General features: G+C 46.2%; 1 protein-coding gene across 2 annotated transcripts in view; it reads left to right on the forward strand.

The window, feature by feature from the left end:
• Nucleotides 1–352: 352 nt before the first annotated feature.
• The window catches only part of MTSS2 (MTSS I-BAR domain containing 2), a 178,086-nt gene continuing 160,139 nt past the window's right edge, over nt 353–18,299 (forward strand). Inside the window, exon 1 of one of the 2 annotated variants that reach the window (XM_063945862.1) lies at nt 353–661. In XM_063945862.1, the coding sequence (XP_063801932.1) occupies nt 593–661 (69 nt within the window). In that variant the 5' untranslated portion in view covers nt 353–592. The remainder of the gene's footprint in view (nt 662–18,299) is intronic. The other variant, XM_063945861.1, reaches the window with a different exon arrangement.

Consider the following 18,299-nt stretch of genomic DNA (forward strand, 5'->3'; position numbering starts at 1 on the left):
GACTCCTCAGAGACAGACCCCCCCTCTGTGAGAGACCCTCAGTCAGTGACAGTCCCCTCAGTAACCCCCCCCTCAGTGACCCCCCTGCAGTGACAGACCCCTCAGACCCCCCCCCCCCCCACCACCCACTGACAGACCCCTGAGTAACCCCCCCTTCCCCCCGTCAATGACAGACCCTCAGTGACAGACCCCCCCTCTGTGAGAGACCCTCAGTCAGTGACAGGCCCCTCAGTAACCCCCCCTCAGTGACAGACCCTCAGTGACAGACATGAGAGCAGCAGTCTGGGTGGGTGGGCAGATGATGCCCCCCTCCTCCTCAGCAGCAGCAGCAGCAGCGCTTCTGTCCCTCCCTCTCCTGTGCTGCTGCTGCTGCTGCACTGCAGCCTCTCACCGCTCTGCACACAGCAGCACATTATTATCCCAGGCTCTGCTGCCAGGCTCTGCAGGGATGCTGGTGACCCCAGGAGGCTGCTGCTGCTGCTTCTGCCCCCGGAGCCGGGGCATCTGAGACTGACCCCCGGAGGAGCCGCTGCCGCTCTGCCAGCTCGTCCGGAGGAATCTACCCCCGTCCCCCAGCAGCGACTGCCCGGCCATGGAGGCTGCGGACAAGGAGTGCGGGGCCCTGGGGGGCCTCTTCCAGGCCATCATCAATGACATGAAGGTAACCGGCAGGGGAGGGGCTCCGTGGAGGGGGGACACGCCCCCAATGCATACCTACTCACCACTGTGCCATCCATCAGTCTATCCATCTATCTATATTTATCCATCCATCAGTCTGTATACTGTCAGTATCTATCTATCTATCTATCTATCTATCTATCTATCTATCTATCTATCTATCTATCTATCTATCTATCGTCATTATCCATCCATCTATATCTATCCACCAGTCTATATACTATCCGTCCATCAGTCTATCTATATTTATCCATCAGTCTGTCTGTCTATCTATCTATCTATCTATCTATCTATCTATCTATCTATCTATCTATCTATCTATCTATCTAAGTCTATATACTGTCAGTCTATCTAGATTTATCCATCCGTCTATCCATCTATCTATATCTATCCACCAGTCTATATACTGTCCATCCATCAGTCTATCTAGATTTATCCATCAGTCTATCCATATCTATCTATCCATATCTATCTATCTATCTATCTATCTATCTATCTATCTATCTATCTATCTATCTAAGTCTATATACTGTCAGTCTATCTAGATTTATCCATCCGTCTATCCATCTATCTATATCTATCCACCAGTCTATATACTGTCCATCCATCAGTCTATCTAGATTTATCCATCAGTCTATCCATATCTATCTATCCATATCTATCTATCTATCTATCTATCTATCTATCTATCTATCTATCTATCTATCTATCTATCTATCTATCTATCTATCTATCTAAGTCTAAGTCTATATACTGTCAGTCTATCTAGATTTATCCATCCATCCGTCTATCCATCTATCCACCAGTCTATATACTGTCCATCTATCAGTTTATCTATATGTATCCACCAGTCTATATACTGTCCATCCATCAGTCTATCTATATGTATCCATCAGTCTATCTACATCCACCAGTCAGTCTGTCTGTCTATCTGTCCATATCTATCTATCTATCTATCTATCTATCTATCTATCTATCTATCTATCTATCTATCTATCTATCTATCTATCTATCTATCTATCTATAGTGTGTGTGTGTCTAGTGATGTATTTTTGTGTATGTATGTATGTATGTATGTATATTACACACACATGTATAGAGTATATGTGTACAGTTATATAGTCATGTATGTACGTGTGTACAGATATATGTATGTCTGCATGTAGACATTCCGCCGTGTACACGGAGATGAGGGTCTGCATACAGAATGTATATAAGTGATTGTTGCCATGCTCCGGCCACCGTTGCTGCATTGGAATACCCCCACTGTAGATTCCTGCTCCCTGCATTGTATTACTGGGGGGCAGTGCCCACGTCTCCCCGGGTCTCTCATGCCATGCTCTGGCCACCGTTACTGCATTGGAATACCCTCACTGTAGATTCCTGCTCCCTGCATTGTACTACTGGGGGCAGTGCCCACGTCTCCCCGGGTCTCTCATGCCATGCTCTGGCCACCGTTGCTGCATTGGAATGCCCTCACTGTAGATTCCTGCTCCCTGCATTGTACTACTGGGGGCAGTGCCCACGTCTCCCCGGGTCTCTCATGCCATGCTCTGGCCACCGTTGCTGCATTGGAATACCCTCACTGTAGATTCCTGTTCCCTGCATTGTATTACTGGGGGCAGTGCCCACGTCTCCCCGGGTCTCTCATGCCATGCTCTGGCCACCGTTGCTGCATTGGAATACCCTCACTGTAGATTCCTGCTCCCTGCATTGTATTACTGGGGGGCAGTGCCCACGTCTCCCCGGGTCCCTCATGCCATGCACTGGCACTGTGTAATTTCAGGAGATTGGGGGAGGGGGCGGCTGGCAGGGATCTGGCATCTTTGTGTAAGTTAGAGGCTGGGCTCTGTACCAGCAGACAGCTGCAGGAAGCACCTAACCCTTTCCCTGCTGATGCTCCACAGAGCCGGCAATCCTACTGACTGAGCCCCCCGAGGTCACTGCGGCACTTGTCCCCTTCCTCCAGACGTGTGTGATGGCTGCAGTGTAGCTCCCAGTATGGTATATTGCACAGACATATCAGCAGCTGTCTCCCACTGGGGGCAAGGCGTGGGGCAACCGAGGAGATGCGTGTATGGCTGCGATGAGGGGTATATAGGATCAGGAGAGGTGTACAGTATATGGATGTGATGAGGAGTATATAGGATCAGGAGAGGTGTATACATGTGATGAGGGGTATATAGGCTCAGGAGAGGTGTATATGGATGTGATGAGGGGTATATAGGATCAGGAGAGGTGTATATGGATGTGATGAGGTGTATATGGATGTGATGAGGGGTATATAGGATCAGGAGAGGTGTATACATGTGATGAGGGGTATATAGGATCAGGAGAGGTGTATATGGATGTGATGAGGGGTATATAGGATCAGGAGAGGTGTATATGGATGTGATGAGGGGTATATAGGACCAGGAGAGGTGTATATATGTGATGAGGGGTATATAGGATCAGGAGAGGTGTATATGGATGTGATGAGGGGTATATAGGATCAGGAGAGGTGTATATGGATGTGATGAGGTGTATATGGATGTGATGAGGGGTATATAGGATCAGGAGAGGTGTATATAGATGTGATGAGGTGTATATGGATGTGATGAGGGGTAAATAGGAACAGGAGAGGTGTATATGGATGTGATGAGGGGTATAAGGATGTGATGAGGTGTGCATGGATGTGATGAGGGGAATATAGGAACAGGAGAGGTGTTTATGGATGTGATGAGTGGTATATAGGATCAGGAGAGGTGTATATGGATGTGATGAGGGGTATATAGGATCAGGAGAGGTGTATATGGATGTGATGAGGGGAATATAGGATCAGGAGAGGTGTATATGTATGTGATGAGGGGAATATAGGATCAGGAGAGGTGTATATGGATGTGATGAGGGGTATATAGGATCAGGAGAGGTGTATATGGATGTGATGAGGGGAATATAGGATCAGGAGAGGTGTATATGGATGTGATGCAGTGTATATAGGATCAGGAGAGGTGTATATGGATGTGATGAGGGGTATATAGGATCAGGAAAAGTTCATATGGATGTGATGAGGGGTATATAGGATCAGGAGAGGTGTATATGGATGTGATGAGGGGTATATAGGATCAGGAAAAGTTCATATGGATGTGATGAGGGGTATATAGGATCAGAAAAGGTACATATGGAAGTGACGAGGGGTATATAGGATCAGGAGAGGTGCATATGGATGTGATGAGGCGAATATAGGATCAGGAGAGGTGCATATGGATGTGATGAGGGGTATATAGGATCAGGAGAGGTGCATGTGGATTTGATGAGGTATATATAGGATCAGTAGAGGTGTGTATGGATCTGATGAGGGGTATATAGGATCAGGAGAGGTGCATATGGATGTGATGAGGGGTATATAGGATCAGGAGAGGTGCGTATGGATTTGATGAGGTATATATAGGATCAGTAGAGGTGTGTATGGCTCTGATGAGGCGTGTATAGGATCAGGAGAGGTGTATATGGATGTGATGAGGGGTATATAGGATCAGGAGAGGTGTATATGGATGTGATGAGGGGTATACAGGATCAGGAGAGGTGTATATGGATGTGATGAGGGCTATATGGATGTGATAAGGGGTATATAGGATCAGGAGAGGTGTATATAGATGTGATGAGGGGTATATAGGATCAGGAGAGGTGTATATAGATGTGATGAGGTGTATATAGATGTGATGAGGGGTATATAGGATCAGGAGAGGTGCATATGGATGTGATGAGGGGTATATAGGATCAGGAGAGGTGTATATGGATGTGATGAGGGGTATATAGGATCAGGAAAGGTACATATGGATGTGACAAGGGGTATATAGGATTAGGAGAGGTGCATGTGGATTTGATGAGGTATATATAGGATCAGTAGAGGTGTGTATGGATCTGATGAGGGGTATATAGGATCAGGAGAGGTGCATATGGATGTGATGAGGGGTATATAGGATCAGGAGAGGTGCGTATGGATTTGATGAGGTATATATAGGATCAGTAGAGGTGTGTATGGCTCTGATGAGGGGTGTATAGGATCAGGAGAGGTGTATATGGATGTGATGAGGGGTATATAGGATCAGGAGAGGTGTATATGGATGTGATGAGGGGTATATAGGATCAGGAGAGGTGTATATGGATGTGATGAGGGATATATGGATGTGATAAGGGGTATATAGGATCAGGAGAGGTGTATATAGATGTGATGAGGGGTATATAGGATCAAGAGAGGTGTATATAGATGTGATGAGGTGTATATAGATGTGATGAGGGGTATATTAAATCAGGAGAGGTGTATATTGATGTGATGAGGGGTATATAGGATCAGGAGAGGTGTATATTTATGTGATGAGGGATATATGGATGTGATGAGGGGTATATAGGATCAGGAGAGGTGTATATAGATGTGATGAGGGGTATATAGGATCAGGAGAGGTGTATATAGATGTGATGAGGGGTATATAGGATCAGGAGAGGTGTATATTGATGTGATGAGGGGGTATATAGGATCAGGAGAGGTGTATATGGATGTGATGAGGGATATATGGATGTGATGAGGGGTATATAGGATCAGGAGAGGTGTATATAGATGTGATGAGGGGTATATAGGATCAGGAGAGGTGTATATGGATGTGATGAGGGGTATATGGATGTGATGAGGGGTATATAGAATCAGAAGAGGTGTATACAGATGTGATGAGGAGAATATAGGATCAGGAGAGGTGTATATGGATGTAATGAGGAGTATATAGGATCAGGAGAGGTGTATATGGATGTGATGAGGGGTATATAGGATCACGAGAGGTGTATATGGATGTGATGAGGGATATATGGATGTGCTGAGGGGTATATAGAATCAGGAGAGGTGTATATGGATGTGATGAGGGGTATATAGGATCAGGAGAGGTGTATATAGATGTGATGAGGTGTATATAGATGTGATGAGGGGTATATAGGATCAGGAGAGGTGCATATGGATGTGATGAGGCGAATATAGGATCAGGAGAGGTGCATATGGATGTGATGAGGGGTATATAGGATCAGCAGAGGTGCATGTGGATTTGATGAGGTATATATAGGATCAGTAGAGGTGTGTATGGATCTGATGAGGGGTATATAGGATCAGGAGAGGTGCATATGGATGTGATGAGGGGTATATAGGATCAGGAGAGGTGCGTATGGATTTGATGAGGTATATATAGGATCAGTAGAGGTGTGTATGGCTCTGATGAGGCGTGTATAGGATCAGGAGAGGTGTATATGGATGTGATGAGGGGTATATAGGATCAGGAGAGGTGTATATGGATGTGATGAGGGGTATACAGGATCAGGAGAGGTGTATATGGATGTGATGAGGGCTATATGGATGTGATAAGGGGTATATAGGATCAGGAGAGGTGTATATAGATGTGATGAGGGGTATATAGGATCAGGAGAGGTGTATATAGATGTGATGAGGTGTATATAGATGTGATGAGGGGTATATAGGATCAGGAGAGGTGCATATGGATGTGATGAGGGGTATATAGGATCAGGAGAGGTGTATATGGATGTGATGAGGGGTATATAGGATCAGGAAAGGTACACATGGATGTGACAAGGGGTATATAGGATTAGGAGAGGTGCATGTGGATTTGATGAGGTATATATAGGATCAGTAGAGGTGTGTATGGATCTGATGAGGGGTATATAGGATCAGGAGGTGCATATGGATGTGATGAGGGGTATATAGGATCAGGAGAGGTGCGTATGGATTTGATGAGGTATATATAGGATCAGTAGAGGTGTGTATGGCTCTGATGAGGGGTGTATAGGATCAGGAGAGGTGTATATGGATGTGATGAGGGGTATATAGGATCAGGAGAGGTGTATATGGATGTGATGAGGGGTATATAGGATCAGGAGAGGTGTATATGGATGTGATGAGGGATATATGGATGTGATAAGGGGTATATAGGATCAGGAGAGGTGTATATAGATGTGATGAGGGGTATATAGGATCAGGAGAGGTGTATATAGATGTGATGAGGTGTATATAGATGTGATGAGGGGTATATTAAATCAGGAGAGGTGTATATTGATGTGATGAGGGGTATATAGGATCAGGAGAGGTGTATATTTATGTGATGAGGGATATATGGATGTGATGAGGGGTATATAGGATCAGGAGAGGTGTATATAGATGTGATGAGGGGTATATAGGATCAGGAGAGGTGTATATAGATGTGATGAGGTGTATATAGATGTGATGAGGGGTATATAGGATCAGGAGAGGTGTATATTGATGTGATGAGGGGGTATATAGGATCAGGAGAGGTGTATATGGATGTGATGAGGGATATATGGATGTGATGAGGGGTATATAGGATCAGGAGAGGTGTATATAGATGTGATGAGGGGTATATAGGATCAGGAGAGGTGTATATGGATGTGATGAGGGGTATATGGATGTGATGAGGGGTATATAGAATCAGGAGAGGTGTATACAGATGTGATGAGGAGAATATAGGATCAGGAGAGGTGTATATGGATGTAATGAGGAGTATATAGGATCAGGAGAGGTGTATATGGATGTGATGAGGGGTATATAGGATCACGAGAGGTGTATATGGATGTGATGAGGGATATATGGATGTGCTGAGGGGTATATAGAATCAGGAGAGGTGTATATGGATGTGATGAGGGGTATATAGGATCAGGAGAGGTGTATATAGATGTGATGAGGTGTATATAGATGTGATGAGGGGTATATAGGATCAGGAGAGGTGCATATAGATGTGATGAGGGGAATATAGGATCAGGAGAGGTGTGCATGGATGTGATGAGGAGTATATAGGATCAGGAGAGGTGTATATGGATGTGATGAGGGGTATATAGGATCAGGAGAGGTGTATATGGATGTGATGAGGGATATATGGATGTGCTGAGGGGTATATAGAATCAGGAGAGGTGTATATGGATGTGATGAGGGGTATATAGGATCAGGAGAGGTGTATATAGATGTGATGAGGTGTATATAGATGTGATGAGGGGTATATAGGATCAGGAGAGGTGCATATAGATGTGATGAGGGGAATATAGGATCAGGAGAGGTGTATATGGATGTGATGAGGGGAATATAGGATCAGGAGAGGTGTATATGGATGTGATGAGGGGTATATAGGATCAGGAGAGGTGTATATAGATGTGATGAGGTGTATATAGATGTGATGAGGGGTATATAGATGTGATGAGGGGGATATAGGATCAGGAGAGGTGTATATGGATGTGATGAGGGGTATATAGGATTAGGAGAGGTGTATATGGATGTGATGAGGGGAATATAGGATCAGGAGAGGTGTATATGGATGTGATGCAGTGTATATAGGATCAGGAGAGGTGTATATGGATGTGATGAGGGGTATATAGGATCAGGAAAAGTTCATATGGATGTGATGAGGGGTATATAGGATCAGGAGAGGTGTATATGGATGTGATGAGGGGTATATAGGATCAGGAAAAGTTCATATGGATGTGATGAGGGGTATATAGGATCAGAAAAGGTACATATGGAAGTGACGAGGGGTATATAGGATCAGGAGAGGTGCATATGGATGTGATGAGGCGAATATAGGATCAGGAGAGGTGCATATGGATGTGATGAGGGGTATATAGGATCAGGAGAGGTGCATGTGGATTTGATGAGGTATATATAGGATCAGTAGAGGTGTGTATGGATCTGATGAGGGGTATATAGGATCAGGAGAGGTGCATGTGGATGTGATGAGGGGTATATAGGATCAGGAGAGGTGCGTATGGATTTAATGAGGTATATATAGGATCAATAGAGGTGTGTATGGCTCTGATGAGGCGTGTATAGGATCAGGAGAGGTGTATATGGATGTGATGAGGGGTATATAGGATCAGGAGAGGTGTATATGGATGTGATGAGGGGTATACAGGATCAGGAGAGGTGTATATGGATGTGATGAGGGATATATGGATGTGATAAGGGGTATATAGGATCAGGAGAGGTGTATATAGATGTGATGAGGGGTATATAGGATCAGGAGAGGTGTATATAGATGTGATGAGGTGTATATAGATGTGATGAGGGGTATATAGGATCAGGAGAGGTGCATATGGATGTGATGAGGGGTATATAGGATCAGGAGAGGTGTATATGGATGTGATGAGGGGTATATAGGATCAGGAAAGGTACATATGGATGTGACAAGGGGTATATAGGATTAGGAGAGGTGCATGTGGATTTGATGAGGTATATATAGGATCAGTAGAGGTGTGTATGGATGTGATGAGGGGTATATAGGATCAGGAGAGGTGCGTATGGATTTGATGAGGTATATATAGGATCAGTAGCGGTGTGTATGGCTCTGATGAGGGGTGTATAGGATCAGGAGAGGTGTATATGGATGTGATGAGGGGTATATAGGATCAGGAGAGGTGTATATGGATGTGATGAGGGGTATATAGGATCAGGAGAGGTGTATATGGATGTGATGAGGGATATATGGATGTGATAAGGGGTATATAGGATCAGGAGAGGTGTATATAGATGTGATGAGGGGTATATAGGATCAGGAGAGGTGTATATAGATGTGATGAGGTGTATATAGATGTGATGAGGGGTATATAAAATCAGGAGAGGTGTATATTGATGTGATGAGGGGTATATAGGATCAGGAGAGGTGTATATTTATGTGATGAGGGATATATGTATGTGATGAGGGGTATATAGGATCAGGAGAGGTGTATATAGATGTGATGAGGGGTATATAGGATCAGGAGAGGTGTATATAGATGTGATGAGGTGTATATAGATGTGATGAGGGGTATATAGGATCAGGAGAGGTGTATATTGATGTGATGAGGGGGTATATAGGATCAGGAGAGGTGTATATGGATGTGATGAGGGATATATGGATGTGATGAGGGGTATATAGGATCAGGAGAGGTGTATATAGATGTGATGAGGGGTATATAGGATCAGGAGAGGTGTATATGGATGTGATGAGGGGTATATGGATGTGATGAGGGGTATATGGAATCAGGAGAGGTGTATACAGATGTGATGAGGAGAATATAGGATCAGGAGAGGTGTATATGGATGTAATGAGGAGTATATAGGATCAGGAGAGGTGTATATGGATGTGATGAGGGGTATATAGGATCAGGAGAGGTGTATATGGATGTGATGAGGGATATATGGATGTGCTGAGGAGTATATAGAATCAGGAGAGGTGTATATGGATGTGATGAGGGGTATATAGGATCAGGAGAGGTGTATATAGATGTGATGAGGTGTATATAGATGTGATGAGGGGTATATAGGATCAGGAGAGGTGCATATAGATGTGATGAGGGGAATATAGGATCAGGAGAGGTGTATATGGATGTGATGAGGAGTATATAGGATCAGGAGAGGTGTATATGGATGTGATGAGGGGTATATAGGATCAGGAGAGGTTTATATGGATGTGATGAGGGATATATGGATGTGCTGAGGGGTATATAGAATCAGGAGAGGTGTATATGGATGTGATGAGGGGTATATAGGATCAGGAGAGGTGTATATAGATGTGATGAGGTGTATATAGATGTGATGAGAGGTATATAGGATCAGGAGAGGTGCATATAGATGTGATGAGGGGAATATAGGATCAGGAGAGGTGTATATGGATGTGATCAGGGGAATATAGGATCAGGAGAGGTGTATATGGATGTGATGAGGGGTATATAGGATCAGGAGAGGTGTATATAGATGTGATGAGGTGTATATAGATGTGATGAGGGGTATATAGATGTGATGAGGGGGATATAGGATCAGGAGAGGTGTATATGGATGTGATGAGGGGTATATAGGATCAGGAGAGGTGTATATGGATGTGATGAGGGGTATATAGGATAAGGAGAGGTGTATATGGATGTGATGAGGGATATATGGATGTGATGAGGGGTATATAGGATCAGGAGAGGTGTATATAGGATCAGGAGAGGTGTATATAGATGTGATGAGGTGTATATAGATGTGATGAGGTGTATATAGATGTGATGAGGGGTATATAGGATCAGGAGAGGTATATATAGATGTGATGAGGGGTATATAGGATCAGGAGAGGTGTATATGGATGTGATGAGGGGTATATGGATGTGATGAGGGGTATATAGAATCAGGAGAGGTGTATACAGATGTGATGAGGAGAATATAGGATCAGGAGAGGTGTATATGGATGTGATGAGGGGTATATAGGATCAGGAGAGGTGTATATGGATGTGATGAGGGGTATATAGGATCAGGAGAGGTGTATATGGATGTGATGAGGGATATATGGATGTGCTGAGGGGTATATAGGATCAGGAGAGGTGTATATGGATGTGATGAGGGGTATATAGGATCAGGAGAGGTGTATATAGATGTGATGAGGTGTATATAGATGTGATGAGGGGTATATAGGATCAGGAGAATTGCATATAGATGTGATGAGGGGAATATAGGATCAGGAGAGGTGTATATGGATGTGATGAGGGGAATATAGGATCAGGAGAGGTGTATATGGATGTGATGAGGAGTTTATAGGATCAGGAGAGGTGTATATAGATGTGATGAGGTGTATATAGATGTGATGAGGTGTATATAGATGTGATGAGGGGTATATAGGATCAGGAGAGGTGCATATAGATGTGATGAGGGGAATATAGGATCAGGAGAGGTATACATGTCTGTCTGCCCCTCCCCTTTAGAATGTAAGCTCTAACGAGCAGGGCCCTCTTCCCTCGTGCTTTTCCGTCTCTTAACCTATCTTGTTTTCGTTACTCCCTTTGACGGCACCAAATCCCTCAGTTTCTGCCGCCCTGACACTTATTCCGGTGCCGTCTATGTACCGTGTACTTTCTCATATTGTCTGGTACTGTAAGTCACAGTTTTCTTGTATTGATCATGTGATTATGTACTCTGTCAGTGGGCGCTGCGGATCCCCGGATATAAATAAAGGATGAAAATATTAATATGGGGTATATAGGATCAGGAGAGGTGTATATGGATGTGATTAGGTGTATATAGGATCAGCACACACTGTTGAGTATCTGCACTCTGATTGATGAGAGTGTGGTGCAGTCACACAACACTCACTATATTGTGCTTAGATGAATCTTTATTACTGCAGGGTGTGCTGCCAACTACAGTGAGGTACAACTGACAGACAGCAGAGAGAAGAGAGCTGTATTGTCTGCGCACAGAGGAGAACGTTCATTGTTAAAATATAACGTTTTTGCTTTTGAATTCAAATGAGGTGATTTCTACTCACATTGTATTCAGGAACTACAGTGAAAATCACAAAGACTTGATGTATATTGTATTATTTATACTTACTCAAGTGATGACCAAAATTACTGAGTACTGAGCAGAGGGAGAATGTGCCGGGACAGGAGTACAGAGCAGAGGGAGTATGTCCAGGGATAAGAGTACCAGACAAAGGGAGAATGTGCCGGGACAGGAGTACGGAGCAGAGGGAGTATGTCCAGGGATAAGAGGGGGAATGTGTCGTACGGGGCAGAGGTAGAATGTGCCGGGACAGGAGTATTGAGCGGAGGGAGTATGTGCCGGGACAGGAGTACTGAGCAGAGGGAGTATGTGCCGGGACAGGAGTACTGAGCAGAGAGAGAATGTACCGGGACAGGAGTACTGAGCAGTGGGAGTATGTGCCGGTACAGGAGTACTGAGCAGAGGGAGAATGTACCGGGACAGGAGTACTGAGCAGAGGGAGAATGTACTGGGACAGGAGTACTGAGCAGAGGGAGAATGTACTGGGACAGGAGTACTGAGCAGAGGGAGTATGTGCCGTTACAGCAGTACTGAGCAGAGGGAGTATGTGCCGGGACAGGAGTAAGGGGCAGAGGGAGAATGTGCCGGGACAGGAGTACTGAGCAGAAGGAGAATGTTCCGGGACAGGAGTACTGAGCAGAGCGAGAATGTGCCGGGACAGGAGTACTGAGCAGAGCGAGAATGTGCCGGGACAGGAGTACTGAGCAGAGCGAGAATGTGCCGGGACAGGAGTACTGAGCAGAGGGAGAATGTGCCGGGACAGGAGTACTGAGCAGAGGGAGTATGTGCCGGCACAGGAGTACTGAGCAGAGGGAGTATGTGCCGGGACAGGAGTACTGAGCAGAGCGAGAATGTGCCGGGACAGGAGTACTATGGGGGTCATTCCAAGTTGTTCGCTAGCTGAAAATGTTCGCTGTGCAGCGATGATGCAAAAAAAGGCACTTCTGCGCATGTGTTTGCGGTGCAATGAGCACGCGCAACGTACTTTCACAACGGCCGATGTAGTTTCACACAAGGTCTAGCGAAGCTTTTCAGTCGCACTGCTAACTGCAGAGTGATTGACAGGAAGTGGGCGTTTCTGGGTGTCAATGACCGTTTTCAGGGAGTGTGTGAAAAAACGCAGGCGTGCCAGGAAAAACGCAGGTCATTCCAAGTTGATCGCACGTAGCAACTTTTTGCTGCTCGTGCGATCAACTAGACGCCGCCTATGGGGGAGTGTATTTCTATATAGCAGGGCTGCGATCGCTTGTGCAGCACTGCTATGCAAAAAAAGGTTTGTGTAAAACAAGACCCGGGTAAGAGTTACTTACCCTGTGTGATGAATGCAGCGTGGCAGGTCCCGAAATTGACGTCAGACATCCGCCCTCCAAACGCCTCGACTCGCCTGCGTACGGATCTTCACGGCCAGAAAACGGTGAGTTGACGCCCCGGAACGCCTTCCTCCTGTCACTCTTCTTGCGGTCGCCGCTGCGACCGCTTTCTTCGCTAGCGGCGTCGCTGCCATGCGCAGTTCTGACCCGATCGCATGGCTGCGATGAAGCGCAGCGTGCGATCAGGTCGCAATGACCCCCTGTCGGAGGATATACATTACTCTATGTAACAGTGTCGCTCTTTCCGTAATACGTTGTTCCAGTTCTGAAGACGAATGTGCAGCCATAGCAGTAAATGAGGTGTGTGCTTCTATAGGGCTTACGGTCATTAGATTGACAAGACTTAGATTGACAGTCATTAGGTCAACCACTATTGGTTGACATGAAAAAGGGTCGACGTGAGTTGGTTTTTTTTTTCATTTTTTTTTTTTTACTTTTTCACACTTAACGATCCACGTGGACTACAATTGGGAACGGTAACTGAAGCATGGCGAGCGCAGCGAGGGGACACAGGTCCTCATTCCGAGTTGTTCGCTCGCTAGCTGCTTTTAGCAGCATTGCACACGCTAAGCCGCTGCCTACTGGGAGTGAATCTTAGCTTAGCAAAATTGCGAACGAAAGATTCTCAAAATTGCGATTAGAAATTTCTTAGCAGTTTCTGAGTAGCTCGAGACTTACTCTGCCACTGCGATCAGTTCAGTCAGTTTCGTTCCTGGTTTGACGTCACAAACACACCCTGCGTTCGCCCAGACACTCCCCCGTTTCTCCAGACACTCCCGCGTTTTTCCCAGAAGCGCCAGCGTTTTTTCACACACACCCATAAAACGGTCAGTTTCCGCCCAGAAACACCCACTTCCTGTCAATCACACTACGATCACCAGAACGAAGAATAAACCTCGTAATGCCGTGAGTAAAATACCAAACTTCTTAGCAAATTTACTTGGTGCAGTCGCAGTGCGAACATTGCGCATGCGCAATTAGCGGAAAATCGCTGCGATGCGAAGAAAATTACCGAGCGAACAACTCGGAATGAGGGCCACAGTGCACTAATTGGGGTTCCCCGTCACTTTACGAAGAAAACGACACAAAAAAAGTAAAAAAAACCTCATGTCGACCTTGTTCATGTCGTCCTAATGACCATGTCGACATAATGCATGTCGACCAATAGTGATCGACCTGGTGACTGTCGACCTAATGACCCATACCCGCCCACAGACATGTCAGCCAGACTCTGCTACACTTTGCCTCTACTCTAGTGTCTGTCCCAGTGTTAGTGTGTGAGGGAACAGAGACTCCGTAACATGGCGCCCAGATTGTGCTATAAGTGGCTGAGTCCCTGTTCTGTGATTGTTCAGCACTAGTTCCTGGACGAGCAGCCGTCACTTCAAGGGCCACACAGGAGTATACCACACAGGGCCACACAGGAGTATACCACACAGTGTCACACAGGTGTATACCACATAGCGTCACACAGGGCCACACAGGTGTATACCACATAGCGTCACACAGGTGTATAACACACAGGGCCACACAGGTGTATACCACACAGGGCCACACAGGTGTATACCACATAGCGTCACACAGGTGTATACCACACAGGGCCACACAGGTGTATACCACATAGCGTCACACAGGTGTATACCACACAGGGTCACACAGGTGTATACCACACAGGGTCACACAGGTGTATACCGCACAGGGCCACACAGGTGTATACCACATAGCGTCACACAGGTGTATACCACACAGGGCCACACAGGTGTATACCACACAGGGTCACACAGGTGTATACCGCACAGGGCCACACAGGTGTATACCACATAGCGTCACACAGGTGTATGTGTATACCACACAGGGCCACACAGGTGTATACTACACAGGGTCACACAGGTGTATACCGTACAGGTTCACACAGCTGTATACCACACAGTGTCACACAGGTGTATACCACACAGGGCCACACAGCTGTATACCACACAGGGCCACACAGGTGTATACCACATAGCGTCACACAGGTGTATACCACACAGGGCCACACAGGTGTATACCACATAGCGTCACACAGGTGTATACCACACAGGGTCACACAGGTGTATACCACACAGGGTCACACAGGTGTATACCGCACAGGGCCACACAGGTGTATACCACATAGCGTCACACAGGTGTATACCACACAGGGCCACACAGGTGTATACCACACAGGGTCACACAGGTGTATACCGCACAGGGCCACACAGGTGTATACCACATAGCGTCACACAGGTGTATGTGTATACCACACAGGGCCACACAGGTGTATACTACACAGGGTCACACAGGTGTATACCGTACAGGTTCACACAGCTGTATACCACACAGTGTCACACAGGTGTATACCACACAGGGCCACACAGCTGTATACCACACAGGGTCACACAGGTGTATACCACACAGGGCCACACAGGTGTATACCACACGGCCACACAGGTGTATGCCACACAGGTGTATGCCACACAGGGCCACACAGGTGTATACCACACAGGGCCACACTGGTGTATACCACACAGGGCCACACAGGTGTATGCCACACAGGTGTATGCCACACAGGGCCACACAGGTGTATACCACATAGTGTCACACAGCTGTATACCACACAGGGCCACACAGGTGTATACCACATAGGGCCACACAGGTGTACACCACACAGGGTCACACAGGTGTATACCACACAGGGTCACACAGGTGTATACCACACAGGGTCACACAGGTGTATACCACATAGGGCCACACAGGTGTATACCACACAGCGTCACACAGCTGTATACCACATAGCATCACAAAGGTGTATACCACACAGGGCCACACAGCTGTATACCACACAGGTGTATACCACACAGGGTCACACAGGTGTATACCACACAGTGTCACACAGGTGTATACCACACAGGGTCACACAGGTGTATGCCACACAGGTGTATACCACACAGGGCCACACAGGTGTATACTGCACAGGTTCACACAGCTGTACACCACACAGTGTCACACAGGTGTATACCACACAGGGCCACACAGCTGTATACCACACAGGGCCACACAGGTGTATACCACACAGGGTCACACAGGTGTATACCACACAGGGCCACACAGCTGTATACCACACAGAGCCACACAGCTGTATACCACATAGCGTCACACCGCTATATACCACACAGGGTCACACAGGTGTATACCACACAGGGTCACACAGGTGTACACCACACAGGGCCACACAGGTGTACACCACACAGGGTCACACAGGTGTACACCACACAGGGTCACACAGGTGTACACCACACAGGGTCACACAGGTGTATACCACACAGGGTCACACAGGTGTATACCATACAGCGTCATACCGCTGTATACCACACAGGGTCACACAGGTGTATACCATACAGCGTCATACCGCTGTATACCACACAGGGTCACACAGGTGTACACCACACAAGGGCACACAGGTGTACACCACACAGGGTCACACAGGTGTACACCACACAGGGGCACACAGGTGTACACCACACAGGGTCACACAGGTGTACACCGCACAGGGTCACACAGGTGTACACCACACAGGGGCACACAGGTGTACACCACACAGGGTCACACAGGTGTACACCACACAGGGGCACACAGGTGTACACCACACAGGGTCACACAGGTGTACACCACACAGGATCACACAAGTGTATACCACACAGGGTCACACAGGTGTACACCACACAGGGTCACACAGGTGTACACCACACAGGGTCACACAGGTGTACACCACACACAATCACACAAGTGTATACCACACAGGGTCACACAGGTGTACACCACACAGGGTCACACAGGTGTACACCACACAGGGGCACACAGGTGTACACCACACAGGGGCACACAGGTGTACACCGCACAGGGTCACACAGGTGTACACCACACAGGGGCACACAGGTGTACACCACACAGGGGCACACAGATGTACACCACACAGGGTCACACAGGTGTACACCGCACAGGGTCACACAGGTGTACACCGCACACGACCCTGAGGAAGACCAGAGTAGTCGAAACGCGTTGGTGGCATGTTTTCGTGAGAACTTGGTGACCCTTTGTCTTTGAGGCTCCCAGCAGATTTGGTGAGAACATTTGGGCCCTTTATCTGTTTCTTTCCTCCTATTGGGAAGTTTACAACTGCCGAGGCAAGGTGATCCTTGTTCCCATGTTTTAATGTACATATTTATTATTTTTTGTTGAATAAAATCCGTTTTGTTTATTATAAACACGGCTTTTTTGGTGGAGATTGACTATGGATGTGTTTCAAAAGAAATCGCTATGTGAACATACCCCGCATCTTTCAAGTAAGCCCACGTGTAAGCGTGTTATGTCAAGAGTTTTGAGAAATGATCTTGCCTAACAGTTCGAAAGATACCTTTAGATGTTTTCATTGGCCTAATTTTATGTAAGCCTAAAAGTGAGCATTTCGTGTTTGTGATCCATCACATTTTTCGGGTGGTCCCCTAACGCAATATAGAGACACAGAGGAAAAGGGACCCATCTTTATCTATATATCCCCTATACCCACAAATCATGGATATAGAGAACCACTACACATTGGATCTTCTCTTTTTGCTTTCTCTCCCATGTTCCATAATTTGGAGAATAACCCGGTAAATTGGGAATCATTTGGAGGGAAGCTTTCCTTGAAAATCCAAAAGATACCTTTATATGAGTCCACACACGTATGTTGAAGAAAGCAAGAAAGTGAGCATTCTGTGTTTGTGACTGATACACTTTCCGGGTGGTCCTAGAACATCTTTCAAAGACACAAAGGAGGGGAGACTGTACATCCCATAGTCCCTCTATATGATTCCTGTTACTTCTTAAGAAATCACCACACATTGGAAATTTTCCTTCTGTTT

Source organism: Pseudophryne corroboree, chromosome 11, assembly GCF_028390025.1.
Source record: "Pseudophryne corroboree isolate aPseCor3 chromosome 11, aPseCor3.hap2, whole genome shotgun sequence".
Classification (NCBI taxonomy): domain Eukaryota; kingdom Metazoa; phylum Chordata; class Amphibia; order Anura; family Myobatrachidae; genus Pseudophryne; species Pseudophryne corroboree.